Genomic DNA, 14,963 nt, shown 5'->3' on the forward strand with positions numbered 1-14,963 from the left:
AATAAACATGGAAGTTATTGGGCCTATTAAGATACAGTCCAGATCTCAGGGGTCTGGGAGTTTCTCCCCCAGGATTTTTAGATAAAAAGCTCTATTTTATGGTAATTTATGCACTCACTTTATTTTTATCAAATGAATCACTGAGATTTCAAAATGTGTGCCTTTTATTTGCTTTACAGGCAGTATCATCGGCTAGTAGTTTGGGATTTCTGTGCATTTCTTGTCCCAATATTTGAATTTAATTTATTATTATCATAGTCATTGTTATTTTTATTATTATCATTAAAATCACTTCTATTATATCATCTACTACTAGTGTGCTATATTGTTCATGAGTAGTGCAGTTCATTGACAGAAATACTTGTAATCTCAATGATCCAAAGACACAAAAAATAGACTAATACAGTAAGTACAGGCAAATAAAAATATCACAATCCTTAAGGCCTTTGGTAAACATAACCAAACTAGAAAAGCACTCAGAGAGTGCAGACCTCTGCCATTAGCTCTATCTCCCAACAGTAAAGAATCCTTTAAAAAAAAATTCCTGGATCCAGACGGTGATCCGGATCACTCCCAAAATCTAATCAGTTCTTCCTTATGCCATTTCTGACATTTTCTGAAAATTTTATCAAAATCCACCCATAACTTTTTGAGTTATGTTGCTAACAAATTAACAAACCCTGCCGATCACATAACCTCCTTGGCGGAGGTAATTAACTGAGTAACTTTGTTATATTTGTAATCGACTTATGCATTCGTTATTATAAAGAATGCATAGATACAAAAGAAAAGGTTTTATTCAGATAAACAGTTTAGGCGACAATCATTTACAGAATATTCAAGTGTTGTGAAGATTTTTTTTCCCCATTCATCTTAAATGCAGTCATCTTACCTCTTCTGTTAGTTTTTTTATTTTTCACAACAATGTCCATCATATTGTTCAGTGAAATGTATCTCAAAGGTCAAAATCAAAAGAAATTAAAGCGGAACTCTTCTTTTGATGGGGTAAAGACGAAGGCTGATGCCGTCTGCTCTTGAGTCTGTTCTTTCAGCTCTGTTTCCTGGGTTTTAACTTCAGCTTTCCGATGGAAAACACTCTTCTTTGGAGAATCTGACACAAGTTTGACCTGAGCTGAAGCAATTTCTGAAGAGAAAGGACATTTTTTGTAAATAAACAGCACTTGTAGTTGCCCTATTTAATAACTTTCAATTCAATTGCTCTTCTGCTACAACCCACTCACCGTTCTGAATAAGTCTGTACTGTATTTTTTTCTCTTCCTCCATTTTCTTCCTATAATCACCAGTCATGGCTCTCATCACCTGCCTCTTTTTAGCCAGAGGAGCTTTGGAACTTCGCAGAGTCTTCAAAGCATGAGAGGCTTCTTCCTCTGGGGGGGAGGAAATATTTAATGCATCACTTCTAAATGCAGTTGGGTTCTTTTATTAACATAAAATACTGGTTTTAAACTAAATTCAAACATCATACTCTGTTTTGATGTTCCCTTCTGGGACTTCATTGCCAGCTCCAGCTGCTCGATGCACCAATCCAGCTGCCTGTTCAGCTGCTCCTCTGCACTCTGAAATGCATCCAGGGATTCAATCAGCAAATAAACTAGAACCTAACAGGATCACTTAAAAGAACTTTTCACACTGACCAGCTCTGTGCCCTCAGCTCCTTGACTCCCTTCTGCTGAAGCTTGCATCTGCTGTGTTTCGGTGCTATCTGAGGACTTTTTCTTTCCAGATTTCTTCTTCTTCTTTTTGTTTTTTGACTGCACCGATGATTCAGATGGAGAGCTAACCTCCTGCAGTAAGGAGGGCTTTTCCTGTTGGCTACCTAGTGACGATGTGTCTGGGGTTTCCGCTGTGTCCATGCTTTCTACCGGTGTGTCAGGAGGGATTTGGAAGTTGAAGGTAAAAGCAGAGCCCCGTCCTGTGAAAGATAACTGGCTTGCTGCTGGATCAGAACTGGACGATGTTGATGTTTCCCCCTGAGGGTCAAAAGGACCCTCTGATAGGAAGTTAAATCTGAAGGTGTTGTCTGTGCGAGTCCAAAGGGGCTTCTCAGGTCTGCTTTCAGCAGGAGCAGAGCTGTTTGGTTTGGGTTCAATATCTGTCAAAGGAACAAACACAAATTTTAAAATAATGTATTTTAAGGGGTATGACATTGAATTTGAATTTTGGTAATATCCAAAAAGCCTGCTGTAACAAATACAGATGAGGTATCTCACAGTTCCTCTCAATGGAATAATGCATAGCTGCATCCATCCATACATTATCTATACCGCCCAGGCAATTACCTGGGGCCTCGTGCTCCAAGCGTCCTCAGAGCAAAGAAAGCATAGACATAAAAAGTGAGGTTAAAATAAAAATTATTTCAATAATTACACTAGTTGGAATCTAGTATGAGTCTGAAAGTGACCAATAAGTTCCTTGGGAGAGAAAATATTTTATTTTTAAGTGGTAAAATAGCATAAAATCAATCAAAAGTTATTATTTGAGGCAGCTCTATACATAATGTGGTGAGCTCATATATTTTTTTTTCTTTGAATTCTGGCCTTGAGATGTTAAAACATATATTTAAACGTGAATTTTGGACACATTTGTCAAATATGATGGGATAAGCAAGTACAGCTTCCCCCATTTGGGTGTGTCCTTTGGCTCAGAGGCTTTGCTAACTGATAATAGATGATTTAAAATGTTTTTTTTTACTTGCTTTTATGGTTTTGAGTCAAATGAAGAAGGGTCGTGGGGACTGGAGCAAATCCAAGTTATCCAAGCTGGGAAATAATACAAATATGTACAACTTCAATCAAGTAGTTAAAAGACGATATAATAACACATTATTTACTCTTAACTATTAGTGACTTTATGTCCAGATTTTATTTTTATTATGACAACGGAAGGGAATTTGATCATTTGCATTCGTTAGATTTTCAGAGAATTGCAGTTATAAGAATTACATTTATTATTTAGTCGACTTCAGTCTCATGTCTCTATTTGAATGGAAACTAATGAACTGCATAGTACACTGTCATTTAAACCCTGCGATTAGTTAATTTAAGTTAAACCGGGACTCCAGAAACTCACATTTTGATATACCAAGATAAGACCAGACATGCAGAAAGGCGTAGGGGCTGAGCTCATGCTACGTGGGCCTAATAATGTAAGTAAATGTACCTATAAACAGCAGCCTCTGCTCACTCATGCTCAGACTTCCGGCGTCGCACGTTTCTATCCAGAAGAGTAACAGCTAGAACAAACTATTAAATCTTATCTTAACCCAGAGAGACATTCTATGGCACATATTTGGTCTATATTGTAAATACCCGTCTCTTCTGTCCATGCTGTTTTTGGAAAACTCACCACTGGTGTCACCTTAGAATGGGTCCGTCTCGTATCTGCTCCTTAACACTTGTCGTTCCGCTCCTTTCGCGCTCTCGTAATCCCGCCGGTTCGGTGTATAAACACACATATAAAAAGCGACTCATTCATTTGAAATAGTAATAACATATCGATAATTGCGTTATATTTATACAAACATGACGGTTCAGGTTACGTTTTAAAAGATAAAAGCAGACGATATAGCGTTGCTGGGATGAAGGTCGCCGCGGATTAAGTTGCTTTTGAATCTGAAAACGATTTGTGTGGTAGATAAACGAAGGCTGAGGGAAAGGACACTTAAAAACGATACTTCATATGATAAAGATATGAGTCATACAAGGAGGGGTATCAGAACTAGAATTATATAACAAATTATTCAAACAAGAAAACGTATTTTATGATCAGTCTGTCGGTGGTTAGGTTCCCTCCCAGCTTCCATCTTTTTTTCCCACACGGATAAATGTCAGGCATCCTGGCTTAAAGTGCGCGATCCTTAATTAATGTACAGAAAGGCCAGTTATTATTCCTAAGAGTATTTTTGATGTCGGAAACAGCGTGGATGACCTCAGTGTGAAATGCTTGCTCAAATACACACCAGAGCACTGGTAGAGGAAGCATGAAACATTCATTTGGTTGAGATGCTCTGTGCTAAATCAGGTCTCGTAACATTAACTAAAAACTGTCCCAACCTTTAGTGAGGAATGTTAATTCGGTGTAGGATGGTATGGGTTTAAATTACCGGTTAGTCATTTTAAAAAAGTCCCAAAACTAAAACGTGTCAAAATCTCTATTAAAAGAGCACTTTTTGTTCAATTCTACTTCGAATGCAGAGCCAGTGTTCTTCCTTTTTTTCCTCAGCTAATCACATTCCGTTAGGGATTTAAGCCTGAACCAATCAGAGAGGGGAAGAGGCGGGACATTAAGAGCTGCGCCTCTCAGGCTATAAATCCCGTCCCCCGCTCCTTCTCGTCAACATTGCCAAGCGACGAAGAGAAGAGGAGTTTCAGAAACAGAAAGGTAACTTAAGAAAGCATTTTGTGAATTGCTTGGATATTTATGTACTCTTGTTTTGTACTCTTAGTCTTAGGTCGTCAAACGTGTGGGATTCCTGTTTTCACCGCCGTTTGTATCATCCTCTTGTTAACAAAACGGCGCGCGCTATCGCTAACAGTTAGCAGGCTAACTGTTTAGCTCAGTTCAGCGGTTTTGTATTGTCTAATAACCCATTTACATTTTACATCGAATTTAAATTGTTAATTCATGACGTATCTCAGTAAGTTCTTTTAAAATCAATGGTCTTTAGTGTGTACAAAACCGCTTTAAGTGATGAGGTGAGCCTCTGTGTGGGCTAGCTGGCGCCATTTTGCAACCGTCCATGCTAGCTTCAAAATTGCTCCCCAACGACAGCCGTCTGAAACGTGTGTCTCTCTCGAAGCTTAATGGTGGCGGGGCTTCTTATATTAAATATTTAGCCACTGAAATAAAGAAAGAATTGAAGGGTATTTTCCGTTGTCTCAAACGTGAAAGCATCACACCGGGGGAGGCTCCCGCTCAAGTCTTTGTTTTGTGTTTACTCCGAGTAATGTTTGAAAGTTAAAGATTACGATATGTTTATTTTCATTCGGATGTGGGTCACAACTCAGTACCGGTGGTAGAGGCATCACTGCGACACCTCACTCACGCTTTGAATTGACCCTTTGTGATCTGTAGTAATGTGTCACTATTTAATGTTTTCACTAATGCTGAATGGTCCTATCTTTTGTTTGTGATAAAATCAGCAGGTGAAATATGGCTCGTACCAAGCAGACCGCTCGTAAGTCTACCGGAGGAAAGGCGCCCAGGAAGCAGCTGGCCACCAAAGCTGCCAGGAAAAGCGCGCCATCTACCGGTGGAGTGAAGAAGCCGCACAGATACAGGTAATGTAAAAGTTCAGATTGGTGGGGTTTTTTTGTTTAGCTTTGTGAAAGCCTACTGTTTAACTGTTTCAGTATTTGCTCTTGCTCTGTAGGCCTGGTACAGTTGCTCTGAGAGAAATCCGTCGTTACCAGAAATCCACTGAGCTGCTCATCAGGAAACTGCCCTTTCAGCGTCTTGTCAGAGAAATCGCACAGGATTTCAAGACAGATCTGCGTTTCCAGAGTGCAGCCATCGGGGCCCTTCAGGTTAGAGGCAGAATCCTTATACCTGTTTTAATCAGAATCAAACGGTTTCGCCCACTGGGGCAGTTCAAGGTACTGTAACGCAACAGCGTTACAGAAAAGAGCAGAAAGAAGAGCGAACTGAGATTCAGTACTGTAATGGGTAAAACAGAATTGTAATCAAGACTAGGTGTGAGAATAAAGTACATTGATATAGATGAAGTATGTTTTTTCATAATCAAAATATAAGCATATGAACAGACTGTTTGGTGTGCAGTCAAACTGATACAATGTCTTTGTTCCCTATAGGAAGCCAGTGAGGCATACTTGGTCGGACTCTTTGAGGACACCAACCTGTGTGCCATCCACGCAAAGAGGGTCACCATCATGCCAAAGGACATCCAGCTGGCCAGGCGAATTAGAGGAGAGCGTGCATAAATGTTGTGATTTTATCTTTTTAATGGGGGGTGGGTGGTGGGTCTGACTGGGGTTTGTTTTTGTAAATCTTGGAACTATTACCAGCATGTGTACCACCATATTTGTTTGTAGTTTCAGGCATGTTTGTTCATTTGTCATTTCCCTTTCATTCTTGACTATCCTTGACTGTCCCATTCACTGTAGATTAGAGCTTCATACATGTAAATGCTGAAAGAAGTATTCCACTGCCTTCCTCAGGTTTGCAAGTTTATTTTAGACTCTCTTCTCCTGTGTGTGCATGTCATAGGATTTCTCGTGCTGTAAATAAACTTTCCGCTACCTCAAACTTTGCGTTTAAATGTTGTTTTTGCTATTTTAAATAAAGGAACTATAGTAATTGAGAAACATCAACTACCACTGGACTAAAATGGTACCAAAAAGCATGCATACTGTTAAGGCTAACAGAAAATTGTGGAGCGATTTCCCACTGGTTCACAGATAAACAGTTATGATGCTGATTTCAACAACACAGGTGTGTGTGATGGGCATATGTCAGAGTGCAGGGTATATTGCTCATGAGTTGTGGTGCACCAACTTTCTGTAGGGTTTGAATAATTGTGGGTAAGGTGGATCCCGGAAATTCTTTGTGATGAGAATCAGGCCAGGTATCTGTTGTACACTGCTCCGAGCTGCATTTTTTTGAAAATGGACATAATCATATCTCAAAAAACAGTGATGAATGCCTGACCTCAATTTTTTTCGGCAATTTTTTCTGCAGAGGTGTTATTGGTGATGTTAGCAAATGTTCTTTCAGACTGGTATACGTTCTAAATCTTACAGGTGGGGGTTATACCATGTGTAGATAAATGTAAGATATGCCTGAAATTTGTTCAATTTATAATAATAACATAGCCATTAGGGGAGATTAACAATCAAAGTAATGTTTAAAAGCCTTTAAATATAAGTTTGCACACAACTATTTTTGAATGTGCACTGCTTTGTGTTAATATGCTTTCATAACCACCAGGGGCAGTGGGGTTCCCCACTAGAACTGTCCTAGGCTGAAAAGTTAGGGAATTTTAGAGTAAAATGTAAAGATGCTGTATAAAAACTCTGATCTGCTGCAAAGAGCAATATGCAGGAAGTGTTATGGACTTTATCAATAATCTAAAACATAGGATAAACCTTCTGCTGACACAAGTACAGACATTAAAGGGAAAGAGAGACAAAAATGTATTATACATAAAGCATTCACAACCACCCCATGATCATGAAAAAATCTACATTTTATTATCCTGGCCTGCAGGATCTTGCCCGACCCAAATGCAACCATAAGAAGGTAAATAAATTAATTTGTAAAATAATTAAAATTGATTAAATGAAAGTTATTTCGCTCTGGATGTCTGAGCTTCTCACGCTGTCTCTAAGGAAGAGCCTTTCAGAAACAGCCTATTAGAAATGACACTAATACATTTTAATGTGATTTTTTAAAAAAAACTCAAAAATAAACCTACACACAGGTTGTCCCCTGTATTAAGCGCTAATGCCTCCAACTGGCTAGCTAATTTTTTATTTTTTTTTTAAACTACATAGTCACCTCTACAAACCTAAGACTTACTGAATAGCTTGTAGATGCTTTGCTATTGCTACTGGGAACATTGGTAATTGTAAGATAATTAAGTAGTCAGTTGAGCTCCACGTTTTCATGGAATAAAAGGCGAACACCATTGATGTTATATTTTAATAAAACTGTAAATATTAATATCGTGCAAAATCCTGCAGATTAAATACTGCATTATTTAAATGTTCTCAAATCTCTTTGATCCTTCAGTCTGTTCTAACCTAACGTTCTATTCTATAGGCATAATATGTATATAAATAATAATAATAAAGAAGAAAGTTGTTCATAATGGGTTAAAATTGGCCTAAAATGACAAGAAATTTGCATAAAGAGGAAGAAATTGGCGGCAAAAATTGTGAAAAGCAAAAAGTGCCGCTGTGGCTAACCACTCTACTAGTAGCCATTCACACCAGCAACACTTTCCCCTTTAACTATCACACACTCATGCCGAGGCAGGTTGGCAGAAGAGATAAAAACACCTTTTTCTGTCACGGAATGCTTTCAATGTTGCTCTCTGTGCTTGTTTTAATAAAAAAAATGTCCAGTTCTGACAAAAGTGCAGCAGTGGCTAATTCCAAGCTAAACACACCCCCAGCAGCCTTTGTTTCCCCCATATCACATACTCATGCATGCTGAAGCAGGATGGCAGAAGAGCGGAAACACCTTTCCCAACATGAAAAGCTTTTGAGGTTGTTTTTATTCCTTTTGTCGTTCAGAAACATGGTCCAGGTTTAGTAAAACTGACCCGCTGCTAGAGCTATATCTGAGGTGTTTACAACAGTGGAGGCAGCCATTACAGTGGGCTTTCAGTTCAAGTAAACCCAACTCTGTATGGTATGACTGAAAGTAGCATCACTCACTCAGTCAGACACATACAGACCCATCTGTAGGGCTGACCTCAGCAGTCAGCCAAAAATGGGTGGCAATAAGTGGTGGAAAGTAGTTAAAAAGGGCAAAAATGGGTTTGATGTGAAAACAAATGCAGCAAACAGGCAGACACAGTGATTAAAAAGTGTACTTAAAAGTGGCATGAATAAATAATTGAATAGCTTGACACACTTAGGGGTTTCAAAATGAAGTAACTGTTAGCTAGGACATTAGCACCAATGCTACTGATCCAACACACACACATTTATACTATCAATAAATCACAACCTGGAAGGGCCCATTCACAGTTTTTTTCAGGGTCCAACTCCATGGGTAGGCCAGTATCACATGTACATCTATCTCTGATTACTTGACAAAACTGAAGAAAATGTGATGTCAAATGATAAGACTAAAGCTGAAGGTTTGATGTTAGCAAATTGTTCCATTGCTGATTTGAATGTATGCTGCTGTTTTGTGTTCTGTCTTAAACAAATTATTTTGTTCACATTATGAAACATTTGTGCACTTTGTTTTGTATTACTATAACTTTTGTAGACTCAGAATCACAAAAAGTCAAATATTGTGCTGTCATGAATTAAGTATGGACGTGTATTTTGTTTCTTTTAGAATTCATGTGACTGAAATGTTTTTGGATTAATAATCAAATAGGTTTTGTCTCTTACTTGAATTTGTGGATAGCTGTGCCTGTTGTGTTTTAAAAGTGCAAGAACAATTTTTGCTGTTGTATTTATTGGTGGATTGTTTTTCATGTACGGCTGTAAAATATGAACTTGTTTTAACTTTTTACAGCCATAATGGCATATGAACTGTACCAAATAAAACCTTTGAATATTTATTGTTTCATGGATTTAGAGATCATTATGATTGAACATATAGATTAATGTATGCTCAAATAATTTATAAAATGGATAGATGAACATTTAAATTGATTAAGGGCTGTAATGCGTGATGTCTGACTCACATTTGTTTCTCTGGACTTGACCTATAGATGAATCTGAAGTATCTGTGACCTTGTTTGCTTTTATTAAATTGTCCTGTTTGAATAAACATAAACTGTGTTTGGAGCTCTTTGTACTGATACTGTTTATTTTCTATTAGACAAGATTTTAACCATCATAGAATCAGTATAGACAGCATGTGTTTATTGTAGGGATAATGATATGATTAACAGCAGATAGTGAGCAGTCATTTACAGACCCTGGTGGAGATTTTTATAATTACACTACTGAGATTGAACCTGAAATACACAAAAACTGAGCTAGAAACCTAAAGCCAGAACAGGATTTTCTGTCCGTCTTTGTTTAAGATATTAGACATTTGCAGCTTACCCTGCTTGAAATATGGATCATAAATTCCTTTAATAATGAGTCAGATGAGAATAAGAATTATACAGTATAGTTTAGTAAGACCCCAGCCTTGTACAATTGTTCTGTCTCTTTACTTTTTAAGGCATTTCTTTGTGGTGGAACTGACTTCATCAGTACAGGAGCACCATCCCAAACGGTGAGTACACAGCAAAGACATGAGAGGCCAACCTTAAGACAATTTCACATCTTTGGGTCTCTTTGAGAGAACAGTTTAAATATTGTATTCCAGCTACTGCTCTGCTTTTGTCTTTATGAAAATCATGTTTTGTTCTTCAGGGTCTGCCTGTGTGCCTCTAAAATCAAACACCTGGTGAGATTCATGGAGAAGAACTGGCAAATTTCTCAGGCCTGTGTGAACCTGCAGTCCTGTCCGTCCCAAACTAGTGATGGAAAGTAAGTCATGGTTCTATGATTATATTGTAAAAATGGCAGGAAGCTGCTTTGAGAATAAGCCTTTAGGCCAAAAATGTTCATGTCTTCTACATTACTCTGTCACTGATTTTACTTGCAAGCTGCAAATGCAAACTTCAGTTGCAGTAAAAGATGTTCATGATAGCCAAAAGGTATTTATGTTTTGCTTTTCATGTCCTCTCATCGGTCTCTGTCTGTTTCAGAATCACCAAACATTAGCTGTTTGGACTCATCTTCAATATGGACATGTATAAGCTCACAAATGTGGACCTGGATGCTGAGTTCCAATCATACAGAACTCATAGTGTTTTTTTTATAATATCCCTTTAAAAATACGGCTAATTGGGTTAATGTTCTGTGAAGTTCATAACCTCTTAATTTGTGTTGCTGCAGTTTTTGAATGTGCAAAGTGCAGTAATATGTCTGTTGAGGGCGTCACACTAACAGGTTGATATATGAGGAGAGAAGACCTGATCTGGCTTCCTGATGAGAGGAAAGAGGTTTTCAGACCAGTCAAGCCCACAGTGAACTGTCAGATTTCTGAAACAGCAGACGGCTGGTCTAAAAGAAAAGCTGACAAGGCATGTAAAGATTTTCCTTTCTTTGTTTAAAAACTCAGTTTATCTAAGAAGGTCTAAAAAGCTTCAAACATATGTATTTTTACACCTCTATTTCTGTACAGATTTCAGTCCTTTAAATTGGGACCCTGGTAGCCGAGAGATTAGTGCTCTCCAGTTACAGAGGATGCTGGCCTTGAAGGGAATCCTTGAGCTTACTTAAAGTGTGTCATTTCCCACTCAAGACTCATGGTAAAACTGCAACTCAACACATTTTTTCTCGTCTGCTTCAGAGATCGATTTCTGAGACAGTCAGCCAACTTGTGTCACGCTCTGTGGTTCCACAGGAAACAAAGAGGTGTCTTCCTGCTCAAGCTCAAACCTTAAATGAAAGGATAAAAACTCAGAATGAGCTGAGCCAATGCACCCATCACCAGTCCTCTCCAGGTGTCAAAGAGGGAAACTGATCTTTCTCCGAGCACTAAGAGACCTCGCAACCCTGAGGCTGAGACAAGAAAGAAACACTTGACCTCTTATGTCAAAATCATGTACACACAATTTATCTTCTCAGCCTGATGTTGGTCATAAGAATAACCGCTTACATAATTTTTTTTTTTTTTTTACAGAATGCTCCAACTTGTCCATCCCAGACCATCTCTGATGAGGAGCAGTCCTGCAGCCTCTCCAGAACCATCAAACACAGGTTTTAACTTGACAGGTACAGCACAGAATCACCAATACAAAATTTATACATACCTCCCTCTTAGTGCACTAGCTTCCAGAAATCCTCATGGTGAGATTCAGTGTGAGCAGAACTGCATGAGGGAGATATTTTTTAGCCACTAGAAGGCAGTGATACTTCACTTTTGGCCTTTTGCTTTCACTGAAGCAAGAGGGCAAAAAATCAGGCACTTTGATGTAGTTAAGGCAGCATCTTCACTCTTAGTTATCTTTTATAAATGATTTCTCCCAGAAAGGAAACAAGTATTTTTCACTTTAGCACACTGACTTGCACTCCAGATAATAGTGGGAAGTTAGTGATTCATGATTTTATCACTCATCTGTGAATTTCCATGTGTTTTTTTCCTGGAAGTGCTAAAACCAGAAGATAGTTTACATTTTACCTGTGTGATCTCGGCACAGAGTGAGGGTTTTAAAATCCTCTGTGATTAATCTTAATTAGGGACAGGTATAAATAAACGCCAATCATTAACGCACAATAATTGCTTTTAGGTCATTGACGATGAGGAGGACAAAATCAAGTGTGCTGTATACTAAAATGCAAATTACATGCCAACCTTGTACCATTCAGGGTCATGGGCGGGGCTTTTATTGGGTAAGAGGAAAGCTTGAAGGAAAGCTTAACAAAATTATATTATCAAAGAAAATAAAGACTAGACTAGATCTAGGGTTAATTTTTTAATCTTGATTTATTCTCCAAAAGGTTTCTGCAGGTAAATGTGATCTATTTTTCTCTGTATATTGTTGTTCCAAGCAGCAAATTTATTTCTTGGTTTAAAATAAAAGCCAGACAATTTAGCAGATGCCACAAATAAATCAGTTTGTGGACTAGGTAGCCACTAGGTAAAAGCAGAAAATGTTACCAGTTAAGAGCACACAAGCAGTGAAACCCTGAGATGCTCCCAATATAGGCTGTAGGCCAGGCCTACGGACAACATAAGCAAGACATGGAGGAGATATGAAGATAAAAAGACAGACAAGTCAAAATAGTGGCTTAAATCAAGGCATTTTAATCCACATGTTCTCATCAGTCAACTGAAACTTCAGAAAAGGCATCATTTGATCTAAAAAAATGATCAACAATTCATTTGTTGCTGAAAAAAAAGTTCATGTAGCACAGGACGGCTTCAGATCAGAATAAGCTTGTGCTACAGCATGTAATACTACAGACACATCTCACAATAAATAGAAGCTGAAATATTTACATTTAAGTCCCATATTCATCAGCCTGAATCTTTCTCCTCTTCCTCTTCTTCTGAAAGAAGGTCGGGGAGCTGTTCATACAGACTCTTCTTCAGTGTGGCATCAATTTCTGACTCGTCTCTAAACACACACCACAGGAGGAAGGCCGTGGCTACCAGGCTGACAGGTAACACCTTCCACCAGGGACGCTGGAACTTGCTTCCCATGGACTGTTCCACTTTCCAGGTCCTGTGACTGGCTTTACTGGTGGAGAACTTGATGGGCTCATCTTTCACCTGGTTTTCTTCATCACTGAGCCGGGCCGCCTTCTGTAAGCTGAGGGATAGGGTGCGCACACTGCTCGGTCTGCTGACAAAGGAAACAAACAAACATCAGAGTTAATTAAGTAAAGACAAAGACATCACACAGGCACAACCAAGTCACCCAAAAATGAGTGAAACCATCAGTGTCTTCTGTCCTGCTGCCTTTTGAAAATTTCACTCTATTCAAACTCCTCATCAACATTTCTGTGCTTTAACTAAAATTAAATTGTTAATAAAGGACTCTCTTATCATTTTCTTTCAAAATGTAAGTAATCTTTAAGCATTAACAGAGATATCAGACCCTATTGCCTATGGGCAATCAAAATATTTTAGCTACATATTTCTAGGACTGCCATGTTGTCCATCACAAGGTTTGACACTAATATGCAGCATCCTGATGGGTGAAAAACAAATGGAGGGAAGCAAAACTTTTGTTTTGATTCTCAGGAAAGAAAATCACACTTCCCTTGGGCCTGAAGTGAAAAGTTGACACCGAAAACGTAGAATTTAATCAGGGTTGGACTGATAAGTATGTGTTTATCATGCATCATATTTACTTATGAAAGCTGACGAGTAGATTTCTGTAAAAATGGCTCAGACATTCAATCAACCCCAAAACTGCCGCAATACTGGTCGTTTTGGGGTTGATTTGATAGCTATAGGGATTCAAAGACAAAAGATACCCTAAAAACCACAACATCTTTTTCCCTCTTCACGTTTTCTTTGTGTAATCATCTTTTGGGCCCTGGATGGAGAGCTTTGGGGGCCTGATATTGCCCTCAGGCCACCAGTTGATGACCACTGCTTTAAATCAGAGGGGATTTTTCTCAGCTCGAAAACATCAGTGTAGAAATCTATCACCTTACATTTCTTGGATATCGCTAAATATTTTCCCTTTTTTTCTGTTTTACTTCTAAATGTTTTATCCCTGTTGTTCTGGGATCCATGGAGGATGTAGACAGGACAATGTGATTATGAAATATAAAGACACATGCAAACAGATCTGTTAGCTGGTATTTTTTAAAACAATTGATTGCAATGGCAGGTTACTTCAGTATAATTCAATTAAAAACTTTCAACTCGAGATTGCGCAATCTAATGGAAATCTAAGATGTGACGAAGCATATGTAAATTTAAACAGCCATTCCAGTTTTTGCTCATAAATTAAATTTAATTAAATTAAATTTAAATCTAAATGGAACATTTTCATCAAACTAATTAGAAACTTCTAAAAAAATAATTATATATTTACGACACCACCACCGGTTTTACAATGTTCAATAAAAAATGTTGTTCTTAATATTATCATCCTTGAAAATACCAAAACAGAGTGTCGAGGCCTCATTTAACTTTGGTAGCATACAGGAGTGTTTTTTATCTATTCATCTAAAAATACCAATACTGAAGGACTAAATAAGTATCTATAACATTGATTATAACTACTGTATCTCATCAAAATTTAAGAATCCGATATCGTGAGTCGTGAAGGCCCTAAACTCTTTTAATTGTTAAATATTATGAAAGAAGAAGTTCAGCTTTAATGCCATAGCTTGCAAAATTCGTGACTGTTTATAAAACAGCTTTTATTGCTGTTGTAAGAACAAAGAATTACATTAACAGCATGAATCAAATTTAAAATCTTGATAATGTATCCCACCACAGAGTGACATGAGTCAACATGGTTTCATTTAGCCGGCTCCAGTTTCACTAACCTCACAATTGAAGAGATCGGAGTAAAAATCCCTCGATTGGAAACAGCAGCTCTTATCAGACCGGAGAGAACTCGTCCTGTTGTTGTAGACATCTTGGACAACTGTTCATCTTAGGAAAATTGTGGTTATGTCAAGCAAACCAATGATCTCTTTACCAAACACACCTTGGTTAGGTCATGTAACTTAGCATTGTGCAACAACAAATTTCTTCCGTGCCGGTGC

The 14,963-nt window shown here is 38.1% G+C and overlaps 3 protein-coding genes across 4 annotated transcripts; 1 reads left to right on the plus strand and 2 right to left on the minus strand.

Moving 5' to 3' along the window:
• Positions 1 to 779: 779 nt before the first annotated feature.
• c20h8orf33 (chromosome 20 C8orf33 homolog) lies at positions 780 to 3,366 on the minus strand. The gene is made up of 5 exons (XM_041815947.1): positions 3,181 to 3,366; positions 1,656 to 2,113; positions 1,487 to 1,577; positions 1,242 to 1,388; positions 780 to 1,144 (listed from the first exon to the last, which is right to left on the minus strand). Exons 1-5 carry the CDS (start codon positions 3,206 to 3,208, stop codon positions 969 to 971), a joined length of 900 nt encoding a protein of 299 aa, XP_041671881.1. The 5' UTR covers positions 3,209 to 3,366; the 3' UTR covers positions 780 to 968.
• A 937-nt stretch (positions 3,367 to 4,303) lies between these two features.
• Positions 4,304 to 6,285, plus strand: h3f3d (H3 histone, family 3D). Its single transcript, XM_041816087.1, has 4 exons — positions 4,304 to 4,401; positions 5,163 to 5,300; positions 5,393 to 5,546; positions 5,832 to 6,285. Exons 2-4 carry the CDS (start codon positions 5,173 to 5,175, stop codon positions 5,958 to 5,960), a joined length of 411 nt encoding a protein of 136 aa, XP_041672021.1. The 5' UTR covers positions 4,304 to 4,401; positions 5,163 to 5,172; the 3' UTR covers positions 5,961 to 6,285.
• A 6,229-nt stretch (positions 6,286 to 12,514) lies between these two features.
• Positions 12,515 to 14,930, minus strand: c20h16orf91 (chromosome 20 C16orf91 homolog). 2 transcript variants are annotated; one of them, XM_041816102.1, is made up of 2 exons: positions 14,742 to 14,930; positions 12,515 to 13,072 (listed from the first exon to the last, which is right to left on the minus strand). In XM_041816102.1, the coding sequence occupies exons 1-2, from the start codon at positions 14,831 to 14,833 to the stop codon at positions 12,748 to 12,750; spliced, it is 417 nt and encodes a 138-aa protein (XP_041672036.1). In that variant the 5' UTR covers positions 14,834 to 14,930; the 3' UTR covers positions 12,515 to 12,747. The 2 variants fall into 2 exon arrangements, with proteins under 2 accessions (XP_041672036.1, XP_041672035.1); XM_041816101.1 differs by having other exon boundaries at positions 12,515 to 13,075.
• Between the last annotated feature and the right edge of the window lie 33 nt (positions 14,931 to 14,963).

The sequence above is a fragment of the Cheilinus undulatus genome, linkage group 20 (assembly GCF_018320785.1).
Source record: "Cheilinus undulatus linkage group 20, ASM1832078v1, whole genome shotgun sequence".
NCBI lineage: Eukaryota > Metazoa > Chordata > Actinopteri > Labriformes > Labridae > Cheilinus > Cheilinus undulatus.

Coding starts and splice junctions, on each gene's coding strand:
- c20h8orf33 (XM_041815947.1), bottom strand. CDS start 3,208: ATGAGTGAGCAGAGGCTGCTGTTTATAG. Junction 1,578..1,655: donor GAGCTGAGGGCACAGAGCTG/GTCAGTGTGAAA, acceptor GATGCATTTCAG/AGTGCAGAGGAGCAGCTGAA. Junction 1,145..1,241: donor GTACAGACTTATTCAGAACG/GTGAGTGGGTTG, acceptor CTTTCTCTTCAG/AAATTGCTTCAGCTCAGGTC.
- h3f3d (XM_041816087.1), top strand. CDS start 5,173: ATGGCTCGTACCAAGCAGACCGCTCGTAAGTCTACCGGAGGAAAGGCG. Junction 5,301..5,392: donor AAGAAGCCGCACAGATACAG/GTAATGTAAAAG, acceptor CTTGCTCTGTAG/GCCTGGTACAGTTGCTCTGA. Junction 5,547..5,831: donor CAGCCATCGGGGCCCTTCAG/GTTAGAGGCAGA, acceptor TGTTCCCTATAG/GAAGCCAGTGAGGCATACTT.
- c20h16orf91 (XM_041816101.1), bottom strand. CDS start 14,833: ATGTCTACAACAACAGGACGAGTTCTCTCCGGTCTGATAAGAGCTGCT. Junction 13,076..14,741: donor CCGATCTCTTCAATTGTGAG/GTTAGTGAAACT, acceptor TTCCTTTGTCAG/CAGACCGAGCAGTGTGCGCA.